At 42.4% G+C, this 16967-nt stretch overlaps 1 protein-coding gene across 4 annotated transcripts in view; it reads right to left on the bottom strand.

Annotated features, from left to right (window-relative positions):
* Positions 1-16967, bottom strand: part of SPAST (spastin) — a 465871-nt gene that overhangs the window by 104973 nt on the left and 343931 nt on the right. For all 4 annotated transcript variants that reach the window (XM_069235003.1, XM_069235001.1, XM_069235002.1 and 1 more), the window contains one exon: positions 15859-15901. In XM_069235003.1, coding sequence (XP_069091104.1) covers positions 15859-15901 — 43 coding nt within the window. The remainder of the gene's footprint in view (positions 1-15858; positions 15902-16967) is intronic.

Genomic DNA, 16967 nt, shown 5'->3' with positions numbered 1-16967 from the left:
ACTCAATAAAAAATGTCTTTTAAAAAAAAGATACGGGGGGGTAAAGAAAGGGTTTGAAGCCCTTTTAGTAATCTGTTTCACTAATCAAACATAACGACTTCAGTTTTTCTTCTTTTTGTAAGAGGGCAGCTTTCCTTTATCCAAGTCTCAGAATCATTCAAATATGCAAGCAGAGGGTCAAAGCTCATTTAAGGGTTGCCAATTTGCAAAATGATTTAAAAGCTTTCAATGAATGACTAAAAAACGCAGTATATACAAGTCATCAGAAATCTTTTATAATTGCCAAAATAAAGGGAAATAGAGGTCAGTTAAGAGGAACCCGCAGATGACCAGAGACATCCGAGACAGAAAGGTTCCTGCTTTTTTAACTAATCCTCTCAAACTAATAAAAAAAATGTCATCTGATGGATAGAAGATTATCTCCGGCAACTCTCACTAACCAGTGGTTCAACAAGTAATGATCTACTGTACTAAAGGTAGCAGAAAGGCAAAGTAGAACCATCACTCACATTCAGCCTCGATGTACTGTTTTCACCAGGTTATTCAATACATGCAGCAAGAACACTTCCGTAACAAGCCAGAGATAGAATCTGAAATGATTATGGTCAATTAGATAATTCTGAAGTTGATTAGCTGTGATCTTCTCAATAATCTTGCTAATTGTTACCATGTGATGATCAATAGCAATAATTGAAATCATATCATAGAAACCATGGAATTAATAGACATAGGTAACCCTCAAGTTTAGGAAGGATCACAGATAAATAAAAAGTTATCTTGCAGAGTTGGAGACTGCAGAAATTTCAAGTACCAAAATTCTTGCTTTAAGAAGTAGCCCAAGGGTAAAATAAGATTCATGGATCATGGGGAAATCTAAGGATAACTTTTTTTTTTTTTAAATGTTTCCCCAGACAAGAATGAGCGATCTGCCCTAGATTTATAACCATTTACAGCAGCAAGCCCAAATCACCTGGGTTGGGGGGAATTCTGAAGTTTAACTGTATCTCATCTAAGCACCCAAATTTAAAAAGAAATGTCTAGAGAGAAGCTGAGTAGACACCGTTCCACACACATTATTCAGTGACGTGTTTTGTAGCACAACTGTTGGCACAGGTTGTCCTGTGGTACAATGGGCACCAGGACACCAAAGAATAGTAGGTGTGCTTTTTGCTTTTAACAATCAATCTTGAAACACTTTATCAAGTGACCAACTTCACCAAGTTTCTATCAGCACAAAATCCCAACAGTTGTCAGGAAAAGTCCTGTCTTTGGACTATTCTCTGTATGTATTATTAAAGAGCTCTCTTCACCCCTCAAGTTAAGATGTGAACTCTACTGTCCTGGGCCTGATAGCTTCTTGAAAAATGTAGAAAAAAAAGACATTTACAAGAAAAACTGACACCAACCTACTTTAAAAAATAAGAAAACACTCATCAGCAAACCCTTTTAGTGGTGAATTGTTGAAAGAGTTAATTCGGAGAAAGCTCAATGTCCTAGCATGCTCCTCTTGCACAAAAGCCTACTTCTGGCACCTGTTAATGGATCAAAGTGGGCACAAATGAACTTTTAAGCTCCCAGGCACACGGCTGTACTCTAAATCAGCAGAAACGTGCTATTAAAAAACAAAATAGGAAATAAAAGATAGGCATCTTAAAAATATATTTCTGAACACAGATGTTTCAGGCAGTGACCTGTGAAAAGTGAAATCTGATTGAACTGAACTGGAGACCTGCCTCTGTTATAAGCAGGGAGAATGCTGCACTTCCCTCTTGGCAAGGCAGATTGTCAATCTTAAGCAATGCACCAAATGTCAATTTGAAAAATGCTTTGGAGCAGAGATATTTGGCTTCTTTTCGAATTTCAATGAAGTAAGACAGATCGAAAGGTCTGCAATGATGGACTTCAAGAGATATTAAGCTGAAGATGGACGGATTGTGATGCAGAATCCTGTTACTGTTCCTATATAGCAGGTCAGCCATGGCTGGGATTCTAATGAGATTCTTTATACAAAGATATAACCAATATGGCCACCACATCAGCCTCAGCCAATTGGATGCTTAACAGATTGTGCTACATGAACAGCCCTTGAAATTCTGGCAGAAACAAAGTGCTAATCTGCTGAAAATAATTCCAGCACATTCAAGTGAAGCAGTGATTCCTGCAGAGGACAAAAAGAATGTGTGATCCAATTTGATAAGGTGAACACGGACAAGCTCTAGGCTGAGCTGGGGTTCATGGGTGGAAAACTCGTTGTTGTCTTAAAGACCTTCATAATGGTTTGATGGATTCCGTCCAATATGGTAGCAAAAGGGAATGTACTAACCTCTTGATTTAAAGACGGGTGTCCAGCAGGGTTGCATCCTGGCACCCTTCCTTTTTATCATGTATCTTATCTTGAGGGGGGACTTTCAGTCCAGGAACTAGATGTACCAAGAGCTGAGGGAGATCCCTCCCCGCTTTTATATGCAGATGACGCAGTCTTGATCGCTCGCAGTGCTGGAAGACTTCAGCGGATGTTGGATCTTTTTTTCAATGTTAGGAATAGTCTAGACCTACTCACCAATTTTAGGAAATGTATACTGGTACTGGGCCCCCCAAAAATAAAAGACTAAAAGCTCTACCTTTGTGGCAGAAGATCAGCTTTTAGGCAAGGTGGATACTTTTACGTATTTGGTGATTTTAATCAACTTGGGTCTCAGGTGGCAACCATTATTGAAAAAGAATGCAGGAAGCATTAAAAGGGCCTGTGTCAGTGTTACTGATTTCTCCTCCCGGCTGGACCAGAAGCAGCTGAAAAGTATGCTTGTTGCTTTTAAATCTAAATGTGTTCCTTTTTCCATGTTTGGTTGTGAGATCTGGGGCTATGTTAATATAACCCCAATCCTGACGGAGGAGGACACTTTTATAAGAAGTCTCTTGGGCACTGGGCAGTGTACGCCCTCTGACATTTTACACAAAGAGCTCCGGTTGAGCTACACTGCTGATTTTGTCCATATATGTCGACTTTTGCTTTGGTGTGAGGTCTGTCTAAAGTAAAAACTAGGCCTTAACAGGCTAAATATTCGGGACTGTATGAATTAAGATAACACATCTAATATGCCACAGCTGCATTATGTGAAATACAATTTTAACGCCCTCGGGAGGCCAGAGTTTTTCTCTAACCCAAAAAATATTGAGAAACATTGTGCTGTCTGGCTAAGGGAGGCCTTTTATCTTAGAGTGGCAGCTGAGAGGGAAGCTTCTGTCTTGGCCAAGCAGACACATCGTCATTTTGCCATGGTCACAATCATTCCCTGGACTGAACCCTATCTTCTTCTTGCAATGGCAGGCCAGCAATGGCTTTTATTAACCTATTTCAGGCTGGGCATATTCCATCAGCTACTTTTTCCCCCCGAAGGCTCCTGGTGCAAGAATGCAGACTTGCTGCCATGTATTTGTGATTAGGTCTCCACTTGCAGCACCTTGCACATTGTACTTATCTGCCCTTTTGACATTTGACACTAGACAGGCTAGATCAGCTTTACTGTATCCTCAGCTTTTAGTGACACCCAACATTTGTTTTCATGTGTCTCAATACCAGTCAGTGTTGTTTTGTGATAATCACTAGGTCCCACCTTCCTACTTTTTATTTTTATTTTATCTAACTAGTACAAATTGTTATAAAGATGGACTTTTATCTGAGATGTGGTAATACTGTGATGTTTGTTAATGAGCTTTTTTCTGACGTGTGTTATCCTGTGCATTTGTATCTTTTTAATGTTGTTGCTGTGCTCATAATTTTACCCATGTAACACCTGATGCAATCTTTTTATCTTTGAATGCTTGTATGATTTTACTTTTGTAAAACTGATTGAAGCCTTCCAAAGTGTGATTCAATCCTTCAGAAGTATCACTACTTCTCTGAGGAACACTATTTATTCTCAAAGAACCACCTGTAATAAAAAATTCCTACTTTGAAGAATAATTCAAACAGAAATCTCAGGATAGATTCTATGTGCTTGTCCAAAGCATTTTCATACATAAGTCTTTGTTGTATAATGACAATGTCACTTACCCAGTGTACATCTGTTCGTGGCATCAGTCGCTGTAGATTCGCATGTTTTGCAATAGCTCGCCATCTGGTGTTGGGCCGGAGTGTTACAAGTTGTTTTTCTTCGAAGAAGTCTTTCGAGTCACGGGACCGAGTGACTCCTCCTTTTGTGTCCATTGCGCATGGGCGTCGACTCTATCCTCGATTGTTTTTCCCCACAGAGGGTGAGGTAGGAGTTGTATTGTAGTAATAGTGCCCATGCAATGGAGTGACTAAGTATGTACCTATATAAGGTTGAAATGATATATATACAAATAGTTGAAGGTAACTTCCGAACTGCTACAGGCTCCCGGGGAGGCGGGTGGGCACATGCGAATCTACAGCGACTGATGCCACGAACAGATGTACACTGGGTAAGTGACATTTTCAGTTCGATGGCATCTGTCGCTGTAGATACGCATGTTTTGCATAGACTAGTAAGCAGTTATCTCCCCAAAAGCAGTGGCTCAGCCTGTAGGAGTGGAAATAGTCTGAAACAATGTTCTTAATACGGCTTGCCCTACTGTGGCTTGTTGTGCGGATAACACGTCTACACAGTAGTGCTTGGTGAATGTGTGAGGCGTAGACCATGTGGCTGCCTTACATATTTCTTGCATTGGGATGTTTCCTAGAAAGGCCATGGTAGCACCTTTCTTTCTGGTTGAGTGTGCCCTTGGTGTAATGGGCAGCTGTCGTTTAGCTTTAAGGTAGCAGATTTGGATGCATTTAACTATCCATCTGGCTATACCTTGTTTTGATATTGGGTTTCCTGCATGAGGTTTTTGGAATGCAATAAATAGTTGTTTAGTCTTTCTGATGTTTTTAGTTCTGTCAATGTAATACATTAATGCTCTTTTGACATCTAATGTATGTAGTGCCCTCTCAGCTACGGAATCTGGCTGTGGGAAGAACACTGGAAGTTCCACTGTTTGATTTAGATGGAACGGTGAAATAACCTTTGGTAAAAATTTAGGATTAGTCCTTAGGACGACCTTATTCTTGTATAGTTGTATAAAAGGTTCTTGTATTGTAAACGCCTGAATCTCGCTTACTCTTCTTAGGGAAGTAATGGCGATGAGGAATGCAACCTTCCAGGTTAGGAACTGTATTTCGCAGGAGTGCATAGGTTCAAAAGGTGGACCCATAAGTCTAGTTAGGACAACATTTAGGTTCCATGAAGGAACAGGTGGTGTTCTTGGTGGAATAATTCTTTTAAGGCCCTCCATGAATGCTTTAATGACTGGTATCCTATAAAGGGAAGTTGAATAGGTAGTCTGCAGGTATGCAGATATTGCTGCAAGGTGTATTTTAATGGAAGAGAAAGCTAGGTTAGATTTTTGTAAGTGAAGCAAGTAACCCACTACATCTTTTGGAGTTGCGTGTAATGGTTGGATTTGATTAATATGGCAGTAGCAAACAAACCTCTTCCATTTACTTGCATAGCAGTGCCTGGTGGATGGCCTTCTGGCTTGCTTTATGACTTCCATACACTCTTGTGTAAGTTGTAAGTGTCCGAATTCTAGGATTTCAGGAGCCAGATTGCTAGATTCAGCGATGCTGGATCTGGGTGCCTGATCTGTTGGTTGTGTTGAGTTAACAGATCCGGTCTGTTGGGCAGTTTGATGTGTGGTACTACTGATAGGTCTAGCAGCGTTGTGTACCAGGGTTGCCTTGCCCAAGTTGGTGCTATTAATATGAGTTTGAGTTTGTTTTGACTGAGTTTGTTTACCAGATAAGGAAGGAGAGGGAGAGGAGGAAAAGCGTAGGCAAATATCCCTGACCAGTTCATCCATAGGGCATTGCCCTGGGACTGCCTGTGTGGGTATCTGGATGCGAAGTTTTGGCATTTTGCGTTCTCTTTTGTCGCAAACAAGTCTATCTGAGGTGTTCCCCAGAGCTTGAAGTAAGTGTTCAGAGTTTGGGGGTGAATTTCCCATTCGTGGACCTGTTGGTGATCTCGAGAGAGATTGTCTGCAAGTTGATTCTGAATCCCTGGGGTAAACTGCGCTATTAGGCGAATTTGGTTGTGAATTGCCCAATGCCATATCTTTTGTGCTAACCGGCTCAACTGCGTTGAGTGTGTCCCCCCTTGCTTGTTTAGATAATACATTGTTGTCATGTTGTCTGTTTTGACGAGAATGTATTTGTGAACTATTATTGGTTGGAAAGCCTTTAGTGCTTGAAAAACTGCTAGCAGTTCTAGGTGATTTATATGCAGTTTTGTTTGATGTACGTTCCATTGTCCTTGTATGCTGTGTTGATCGAGGTGTGCTCCCCACCCTGTCATGGAAGCATCTGTTATTACGTATTGTGGCACTGGGTCTTGGAAAGGCCGCCCTTTGTTTAAATTTATATTGTTCCACCATAGAAGCGAGAGGTAAGTTTGGCGGTCTATTAACACCAGATCTAGAAGGTGACCCTGTGCTTGTGACCATTGTGATGCTAGGCACTGTTGTAAGGGCCTCATGTGCAGTCTTGCGTTCGGGACAATGGCTATGCATGAAGACATCATGCCTAGGAGTTGTAATATCATCTTTGCTTGTATCTTTTGTGTTGGATACATGCGTTGTATGATGTTGTTGAAGTTTTGAATTCTTTGTGGACTTGGAGTGGCTACTCCTTTTGTTGTGTTTATTATGGCTCCTAGGTACTGTTGTACTTTGCACGGCAGGATGTTTGATTTTGCGAAGTTGACGGTGAACCCCAGTTTGTAGAGGGTTTGTATGATTTGATTTGTGTGGTGTGAGCACTTTGATAACGAATGGGTCTTGATTAGCCAGTCGTCTAGATACGGGAATACATGTATTTGCTGCCTTCTGATGTGTGCAGCGACTACTGCTAGACATTTTGTAAAGACTCTTGGTGCTGTTGTTAAACCGAAAGGCAACACTTTGAATTGGTAATGTATTCCTTTGAATACAAACCTTAGGTATTTCCTGTGCGATGGATGTATTAGTATATGGAAATACGCATCTTTGAGGTCTAAGGTTGTCATGTAGTCGTGTAGTTTGAGCAATGGTAGCACTTCTTGTAGTGTGACCATGTGAAAGTGGTCTGATTTGATGTATGTGTTTACTATCCTGAGGTCTAGGATTGGTCTTAGCGTCTTGTCCTTCTTTGGTATTAAGAAGTACAGTGAATAAACTCCTGTGTTTATTTGTGTGTTTGGTACTAATTCGATTGCATTCTTTTGCAACAGTGCTTGAACTTCTGTCTCCAGGAGCTCGGAATGATGATGTGATAAATTTTGTGCTCTTGGTGGTATGTTTGGAGGGAATTGTAGAAATTCTATGCAATAACCATGTTGGATAATTGCTAGAACCCAAGTGTCTGTAGTGATTTCCTGCCATGCTTTGTAATAATGACCTATTCTTCCCCCCACTGGTGTTGTGTGGAGGGGATGAGTGACATGTGAGTCACTGCTTAGTTGCAGGGGTTTTGGGGCTTTGACATTTTCCCCTATTCCTAGGGAATTGCCCTCCTCTGTATTGGCCCGAAAGCCTCCCCTGTACTGTCCCTGGTAACTGGACGGTGTTGCCTGTGAGGTGCTGGCTTGTGTGGCCTGACCCCGAAACCCCCCTCTAAAGGGTGTCTTGCGGAAGGTGCCGTAGTTTCCTCTGCTCTGCGGGGAGTAGAGTGCGCCCATTGCTTTAGCAGTGTCCGTGTCCTTTTTAAGTTTTTCTATCGCTGTGTCCACTTCTGGACCGAACAGTTCTTTTTCATTGAAAGGCATATTGAGAACTGCCTGCTGTATCTCTGGTTTAAACCCAGACGTTCGTAGCCATGCATGCCTTCTGATGGTCACGGATGTATTAATTGTCCTTGCAGCTGTGTCTGCTGCGTCCATGGAGGAGCGTATCTGGTTGTTTGAAATGTTTTGACCTTCCTCAACCACTTGCTTTGCCCTTTTTTGTAGGTCTTTGGGTAGATATTGAATGAGGTGTTGCATCTCATCCAAATGGGCTCTGTCATAGCGCGCAAGTAGTGCTTGAGAGTTGGCGATGCGCCACTGGTTTGCAGCCTGTGCTGCGACTCTCTTTCCAGCTGCATCGAACTTGCGGCTTTCCTTATCCGGGGGTGGTGCATCCCCAGATGTGTGGGAGTTGGCCCTTTTCCTAGCTGCTCCTACAACGACGGAATCTGGTGGCAGCTGTGCAGTGATGAAAACAGGGTCTGTAGGGGGCGCCTTATACTTTTTTTCCACTCTTGGTGTGATTGCCCTACTTTTGACCGGCTCCTTAAAAATTTCTTTTGCGTGCCGGAGCATACCAGGGAGCATAGGCAGGCTTTGGGAGGAGCTGTGGGTGGAGGAGAGGGTGTTGAATAAAAAGTCATCCTCGACCTGTTCTGAGTGGAGGCTTACATTGTGAAATTGTGCTGCTCTAGCCACCACTTGAGAATACGCAGTGCTGTCTTCTGGTGGAGGTGGCTTCGTAGGGTATGCCTCCGGGCTGTTATCTGACACTGGGGCGTCGTATAAGTCTCATGCGTCCTGATCCTGGTCACCCTGGCTCATGGTGGTGTGAGCTGGGGAATGTGATGGAGTTTGTGCTGGTGAGACGTGAATTACAGGTGGAGGAGAGGGTGGTGGAGTAACCTTTTTCACCACCTTTGTTTGTGGTGTTTGTTCAGTTTGGAACTCCAGTCTTCTCTTTCTTCTAATAGGGGGAAGGGTGCTTATTTTCCCTGTTCCCTCCTGTATGAAGATACGCTTTTGCGTATGGTCTACATCGGTAGATTGCAGCTCTTCCTCGAACCTATGCTTTCGCATTTGGGAGGTTAGTGAATGCTCCTCTGAATAAGAGCCTGAAACTGGGTCGGTTGCAGGTTGTTTTGGCACCGAAACCCTGTCTGCATCTTTTTTCGGCTCCGAGCTGACTTTTCTTTTTTTCGGGGCCGAAACCTCTCGGCGTCGATCTTCGTCGGTGCCGCTGTCTCGGCGTCGAGCCGTGTTTACACCGCTATCTCGGTGTTGATGCTTGTCTCCAGCACTTTCTCGGTCCCGAGAAGGCTGCGTACCGGTGTCTCGACCGGAGTCGGACTGTCTCGGCACTGTTTGGGCCTTTTTCGGTGCCGACGGTCGGTCACCGAATTTATGGGTCGAGCCATGGCCTGGTGGAAGCGTCCAATGGGCCTTGTCAATCTTCTTATGTGTTGTTTTCGACATCTTACTCACGGTTTGTGGGTCATCGAATTCCTCGGAGTCCGATTCGTGGATCGAGAAGGTACCTTCCTCTTCTTGTTCCTCGAACTCTCGGTGGGCTGTCGGCGCGGACGCCATTTGAAGTCTTCTGGCTCGATGGTCTCGGAGTGTTTTTCGGGACCGGAACGCACGACAGGCCTCGCAGGTGTCTTCACTGTGCTCAGGTGACAGGCACAGGTTACAGACCAAGTGTTGGTCTGTATAGGGGTACTTGTTGTGGCATTTGGGACAGAAACGGAACGGGGTCCGTTCCATCGGCGTTCTTCAGTCGACGCCCATGCGCAATGGACACAAAAGGAGGAGTCACTCGGTCCCGTGAAGACTTCTTCGAAGAAAAACAACTTGTAACACTCCGGCCCAACACCAGATGGCGAGCTATTGCAAAACATGCGTATCTACAGCGACAGATGCAATCGAACATAACATTATTAGGTGCAGAAGGATTTACATCAATTATGAGACTGACATCCTATCCATGAGCCCTTTGCCAACCCTTTGGCCCTATCTACATGTCTAAAGCTCATACCCTGGGAGTAGTCTTTAAAAGTGAATAATCATTCACATCCAAACATTTCCAAAACAGCTTTCCACAATCTCCATTCACTGAAGGAGGTCCTGCCTTTACCGCGACTGCTCTCAGATAATGTTTCTAATCCTTGCCTTATTCATGTCCGAGCTTTATTACTGCCACAGTTTGCATATGGGCATTCATAATGCATCTCTTAAAATATTAGGTTTAAAAAATAAGGAGCCCACATGCTGTATGGTTTGATATAATATGACCACATTATTCTGGCCCTGAAATTCCTCAAATGGCTCCCAATATCAGTAAGTGTGACAGTGAAAACTCTCTGATTAGTACATAAAGTGGTTGTTGGCCTATTTCTGACCTACCTCATAAAACTGTTCAGATCTGACAGACTAGAAATCTCAGGTCTGCCAACAGATGTCTTCGGGGTACAGACCAACTAGATTAAACACCATGGTTGAACCTTCCATATTTTGGGCTTCTCACTGTGAAAGTCTCTAACTGCTGAGGATAACTTCAATCTAAGAATATCCTTAAATACACATACTCTCCTTGAAATCCGGCTAAACCAGTCCTCCTCTAGTCTTACTTTCCCTTGATCACTGAAGCCCAGGATGAACTTACGCCTAAGAAGAGTATGCTTCCTTAACTTATCTTTCAGGATTTCAATTTTAAGGCTCTGTATACTTTTTATCCCATATGTGCTTGCTACCCCACCTTTCTATATGGACTACCTGGCTCTACATCACCAAGTTTTGCAAAGTACTATCATATTACCCACCAATCTTAATATGCATCCCCACCTCAAAGTGTACTGAAGGCACCGGGGGGTGGTTATTAGTGCTTTACCAAAAGAAACAATAAAATAAATGAGGGGGGTAGAGGTGAAAGATAAGAGAATGTGAACTTCTTTTCCTAATTCCTTGATGCTGAGTACCCTGAAACTGGGAACAATCCTGCAGATGACAGATGTGCGGAAGGGCACCAAGAATGAAGAAAATACCACAGAAGGAAAATATAGGCGGCTAGGAAAGCAACTTTTTCCACACTTTTAAAAATAAAGTTCCTAGATCACTTTTAAACGTATGCACTATCTGACAGGCACCAGGCAATGTCTCACCCACAGAGGGTCTCCACAGACGTTCTCACAAACAATAATTCCAAAGTATCAGAGAACACTTTTCAGGTTATGGAGAAATCCTTACAATTTCTAAGGTGGTTTGACCAGTCAAAACTCTGTAGGGAGGAAGGTTAAGTAACCTTTGATGTAGCTGATGGGCTGCTGCTTCAGAGAGAAAACGTATGAATACCATCAGAACTAACCCAGAGTCAAAAGGAAACACCTTCAATTGGTTAAACAGTGAGCCCATTTCAAAAAGGAATGTAACATGTGACAGTTCCAGATACACATGTGGAAAAGGTGCCTAATATGCAATGTTACTGAGTGTGAAAATGAGCTGCAGCCAGCAGGTTAATTTACTTGGCTGTTTCTGCTAAATGTATTTGTTCCGTGATCCATGATCTAAAAGGCAGATGGACTTTTGGGAGGTGAATCAATTAATTTAAGCCTTTGACTAAAAGCAATAATTAGAAGCTAGTCAGTAGGTATATCTTTTAATGTGGAGAAAATATTTGCATGCCAGGGTTGTACCTGGGTGAAAGCAGCCATTGTTGATGCCAGGATGTTTGACAATCGCATGATATATTGTGGATCCTCAATCTAATGGCACTATAAGCAGAAGACCTGAGCAATGCTAATACCATTCTCATATTTCCCTATACTAATTCTTTTGGGTTCTGAAGTAGGGTGCTACTTACCAAAAAGCTCTTTGACGCCTTGTCAGGGGTAGTGGGCGATTTTTTTTATATATATATATATATATATATATATGGTATTACAATTTACCTGCTGCCTGCCTTCATGATATAAAACAGCTGAATTGTCCAAAATAATGGGTTTCAAGGAGCAATTCCAGAACTATTGTGTCCCCATTACTTCTACTTAACTCATATAAAAGACATATGGTATCAGCTATTTTTAAAGTAGCTGTGTCCAGAGAAAGTTCAATTTGTAGTTCTCCAGATCTGGAGGAATGTGGATTACCTGCATTGTAAATTTGTCCAAAAGTATTAAGACTCTGGAAAGATGGATATTTAGAGCTGGTTGACCAAGAAAATCATTCAACTCAGCTCAGCTCAGGCAAAGTACTTGTTAAAGTGTGCCTGCGAAATTAGGTAGCACTGCTTGACAAAGGTATGCATGGATGTCAGGAACTGGGGTGCCTCTAGGAAAAGTTCTGAAAGCAGTCATAGCATTGGTGGAAAGAACACAGATGCTCCTGGAGGCTCTTTGCTAGCAGGGGCATAGCAAAGTTTGCTACCCCAAAAAAAAAAAAAAAAAAAAAAAAAAAAAGCTCTAGTGTAGCCCACAAAGAGCAGGTCATCAACTGTCCTGCCATGTGCAGTCGATGTAGTATGTCACCGTAGGAATAGTTTCAGCCTATGCAGCCATTCCTCTTGCTCAGCTGGGAGTAATCCAGCAAAATGGAAATTACAGGCCCGCATGAAATGTTGAATCCACTGTGGGTAAGAAGGATGGGTAGGTGCAAAGGGTCAACTTACTCAGATAAAATAAAAAACAGTGAACGTTTGACAAACTGAGAAGGATGGACGTTCTCTTATCCTATAAGCGTAGGTAATTACCACCAACAGAATGATATTTAGAACTGTTTTTAAACTAGGAATTCGAACATGGCAACAGTGCATCAGAACAAACAGAGATGGGATAAAGTAAGTCAATGCAAGATTCAAATCCCTCTGAGGAACAATAAATTGAGTAGGTGCAATAAAGTAAAGCAAACCTTTAAAAATTGTGCCTCTAGCAGCAATTTAAACAGAGACAGTAATAAAGACACATAAATGTAGACAGTGATGCCAGGTACATTTAAACTTTAGCCACCACAAGTTCCCGCTGTACTAGGGACACTGCAACTCTCAATATGTCGGACAGGTGAGAATTAAAAGGATAAGACAGACTCACAACACTGCATTGATGGATTTAGTAGCAGCTTTTTAGCCTCCCAAGAAGATGCCCACAACCTCATCAGGAAGACAAAAGGATAATCAATCTCCACACATGCAGCCGTAGTGTCTGGACCTGGGGTGGAGGACCTGGCCACACTGCTGGGAAAGCAGGTCTGTCTGGCAGGAAGGGAAAAGGAGACAATGCTGAGTGCCAAAAGATTGGGGTACTTAGACCCTCCTCATTCATTCTGTAGTCATCAGTGTGAGCAGCGCTCAATACTTCTACACTTTTTTTTAATGCTTGGACTGAAGTAGAAAAAAGTGTGGCAATTCTGATAAGTATGAAGGCATACCCAAGGCAACCATCCAGAGGGAAGTGCACGGCACAAAGCTGAATACACTTCCTGTTCTTGTCTGTGGCATAAAGATCCACAAATTTAAGTCCTAACCTGGAGAAGATAGCCTCTGTCATTTCAGGGCATAGCTTCCATTTGTGGTCCTCCAGTGAGACTGAGAACAACCACTCTCATATTGAGAGAGCAGGAAATATAAACCACTAATGATAATACCATGTTGGTGTGTCCACTTCCTTAGAAAAACTGCATTCCAACATGGGGACCACAACTGCACACCATACTTTTCGTTGATGCAGTGGACAGGTTGTGATGTTCACCAAAGGAATCTGGAGATTGCTTCCTGAGACAAAAAGCCAAAACTTAAAGCCAGCAAATAGGGCACATTTTTATGCAAATACTGCTCTGTAGTGTAGCAAAAGCATACGACTGAATGTTGCCTTGATGGGCACCCTAGACCAGCAGTTCATAGTCATTATTGATTATGGTAGCATGAGCCTTCATGGGGGGCTGAATCGGTGGCCCATCAAGTGAATGGAGGGGTACATCCACCAGCTCGGGTCTAGCTGCACAAAGTGGAAGATATGCACCTGAGCTGAAAGGCTTCCCTGATGTTGATGCAACTGCTGTCTCAGATACCAGTAGGAGTGAGAAGCTTCAACTACCATTTGGCATGAGGCATCAATAGGATGTGCAAGGCCTTGAGTCCTATCATGTGTAAAACTGGAAGGATCAAGACAGCACGCTGTGAGGAAGGTGTGTGGTGTGGAGAGGAGGAAAGGAAGCAAACAGTGTAATCATGGTGGATTACCTCTAGGACCTAGCAGCCCCTCATGATCACCTCCCAATTGGTGACATAAGGGGAGAGCCTGCCATCCACTAGAAGATGTCAGAGAGGAAAGGAGTCACAGCTGGGGCAAGAGGGGAGGAGTTAAAGGGGTTTAGGACCTGAAGAGCCGCAGGATGGTGAGGAGGACTGGATCTGCTGATGGCATCACCTGCCTCAAACAAAAGTGGTAACTGCTGTTGTATTCGGACAGGATGTGACAGCTGCCTTTGTTGAGACTGTGGAGAGAATAACCAATTCACTCAGTTATTGTTGGTGCAATTGCTGAGCTAGGGAGACCGCACACAGGGCACTAGCCGTGGCCCAGCTGCTTTTGAAATATTCCAAATAGGAATCTGCTTTTGCTCTGACCAGCCACTTTCCGTCAACGGGTAGGTTAATGAATGTAGCTGGAATATTCCTAAAAAATCCAGTAGTACTCATCCAAGCATGCCGAGGCAGCATGATAGCCTTTCCCAGAGAATTAAGGCCCCGTTTTAGGATCTGCTTTAACCTATCAGGTTCATCACCGACCAAGTCAGAAAATGGCCTAATCATATCGTCCACAGCGCTGAACTCTACGATTCCCTGTTAAGGGATGCGCTAGGAAACGCAGTGGGATTCCGTTTAGACTATGGTATTTGACTTCATTCATGAGTTGTGAAAAAAACAGGGACAGACACGAGCATGTCTGTTGATGCCTATATATTCCAACAACATAACATCTAGATAGAAATTGTAGTGCTGGAGAATCATTGCTGAAGAAATGTTTGATGCCTGAAAAAAGATTTCAAAACATCAGGAAGATGTGAAAAGATCTAGTCATCAGAAAAGAGCTATTAAAATTTGTTAAAACAAATATTACTCCTCAAAATCCTGGCACACCGCTCAGCCAGTTAGTGTTGCTAGGGGCAATGGCCTCCGGTGGTCCCTCAAATTCGCCATGATGCACCTCCTCAATGAATGCTTATACCATTATTTTTTTCAGCATACATGTGGTTCCCTTTGAGCTAAAGTTCTCAGTGTGTATGAACTCTAGCACTAAAGCTTTATACCGCACCCAAGGGAGTCTCAGTACCCGTAGTGAGGAGAAAGACTGCAGAAAACATGGTGACAGGTGTGGAAACTGCACTTGGTGTACTGGGGGCAAGTAAAATGACACTCAAGCAGCTTTGTAGGTCGAGCATCCCACCAAACATCACTTACGATGTACAAGGTCTGCGTTGAGAGGAGGAACTGGAGTTAGGTTTGGAATGGAGAGCAAAAAACAACTATATATGCATATCTCTATGCAACCAGACTTCTACATTCACTAGATTATCATGTGAAGCTCAAAATGCTGGCAGCCACTAACATTTAATAAACACCTACTTTGTAATTCTTCAGAATGGTTGCAACAATCTCAGTATTCCATTGATGGTACAAATACTAGTTACAAAATAACAACCACCTTCACAACAATACATGTAATGCACCTTTGGGCAGTTTTTGGTGCATCTTTCTTTATATTTTTCTATGTAAACTAGACGTGTTTTCCAAGGATAAAGACACAAATAGACAGGTTTTGCACTCTGATAAATAAGACTGACAAATAAGTAAAATACCCTGTTTGATAATACCCTTATTTGAAATAGCAAGGCCACCAGTGGCATGTATGCTGTAGATAGACTAGACTGGCATCACAAAGCATGTCAGATCATATTTACTAATGGTGTGGCTGGACAGAGCTGTCACAAAGCCACTGTAACCACGCAGGAAGTATGTTCCTTTTCCTATGCACTTTGAGAATTAAAAGAAGAAGCCAACAAAAAGGTCACAAATGGGTAGCAGATTCACCCAACAAGGCACACTTACCTCTTCACTTGGCAGAGATACATACACCCTCTTTGTGAATCTCCTGCAAAACAAAACAGAATAGATATATATGCAATAGTGAGACAAAAAGCATGAATTATCACAAGGGAAAAGACGTGCATCCTGGCTTCTATTTTGTGCATCCCATAAAACAGTACTTGAATTCACAGATGAGAGAGAAGGTCTTGTAATAGCAAACTATGTTTTGGGAAGCTTCCAGGTAATTTTGATAGTTTAGATGTTTCTGAATCGGAGAACAGATGTGGTCAGACGAGCACCATTACTTCTCCTGTAATTACGATTTTGAACAACATTAAAGCAGTATTTTTAAAAAGTTAATGGATTCCTAATTCTGTAATGCAAATTATCCATGTTATTATAGGGCAGAACCCCAATACCCAGGGATGCCCACTGCTGCTAATTATGTTTGGTACCATAAGCGAAATGCCTAATTATCACAAAGAAAATAAGCTACTTACTTTACTGTAGTTCTCTAGTATTTGTTTCTTTCACAGATTCACATGCTTGAATCATTTCCCATCGTCAAAGTGGGAGTTCCACAGTATAACAGAATGCAGTAGAGAAAAACCTACATAGAAGTCAATGTTAAATTACATTCACTTTATTAGCTTATTAACCTCATTAAAAAAGGTAAGTCTGTTCTATCAGGCGACTGCACCCTTTAGAATTCTCACCAGAGTCTCCAGTCTCAGATTTTCCAGCACAAGTGTGATAAAATCCGAATTACAAAAAAGTAAAGTCTCTATGGGGAGGAGGGTGGGTCGCATGTGAATCTATGAAAGATACCAACACTGGAGAACTACAGTTACAAGTATGTAACTTATTTTGTTCTACAAGGGACATGTTCCACTTTGAGCATAATTTGGTGTTATACATCCAACTTCCATATTTCCTGTGCTTGTAGTGAAAGCTCTGGTGAACGAGTACCCCTTGCTTGTTTATGTAATACATCATAGAAGTATTGCCCGTTCGTATCAGAATGGATGAGTTCACACTTTTGAGAAGAAAAGAGACCAAGGGCAGAGTTATTGCTATGAGCTTCAGAAGATTGATGTGCATCTTCTTTTGGAGAACATTTCACTTGCCAC

Source organism: Pleurodeles waltl, chromosome 5 (assembly GCF_031143425.1).
Source record: "Pleurodeles waltl isolate 20211129_DDA chromosome 5, aPleWal1.hap1.20221129, whole genome shotgun sequence".
Lineage (NCBI taxonomy): Eukaryota > Metazoa > Chordata > Amphibia > Caudata > Salamandridae > Pleurodeles > Pleurodeles waltl.
The sequence above is the reverse complement of the archived record's forward strand: the minus strand, read 5'-3'. Positions and strand labels throughout refer to the sequence as shown.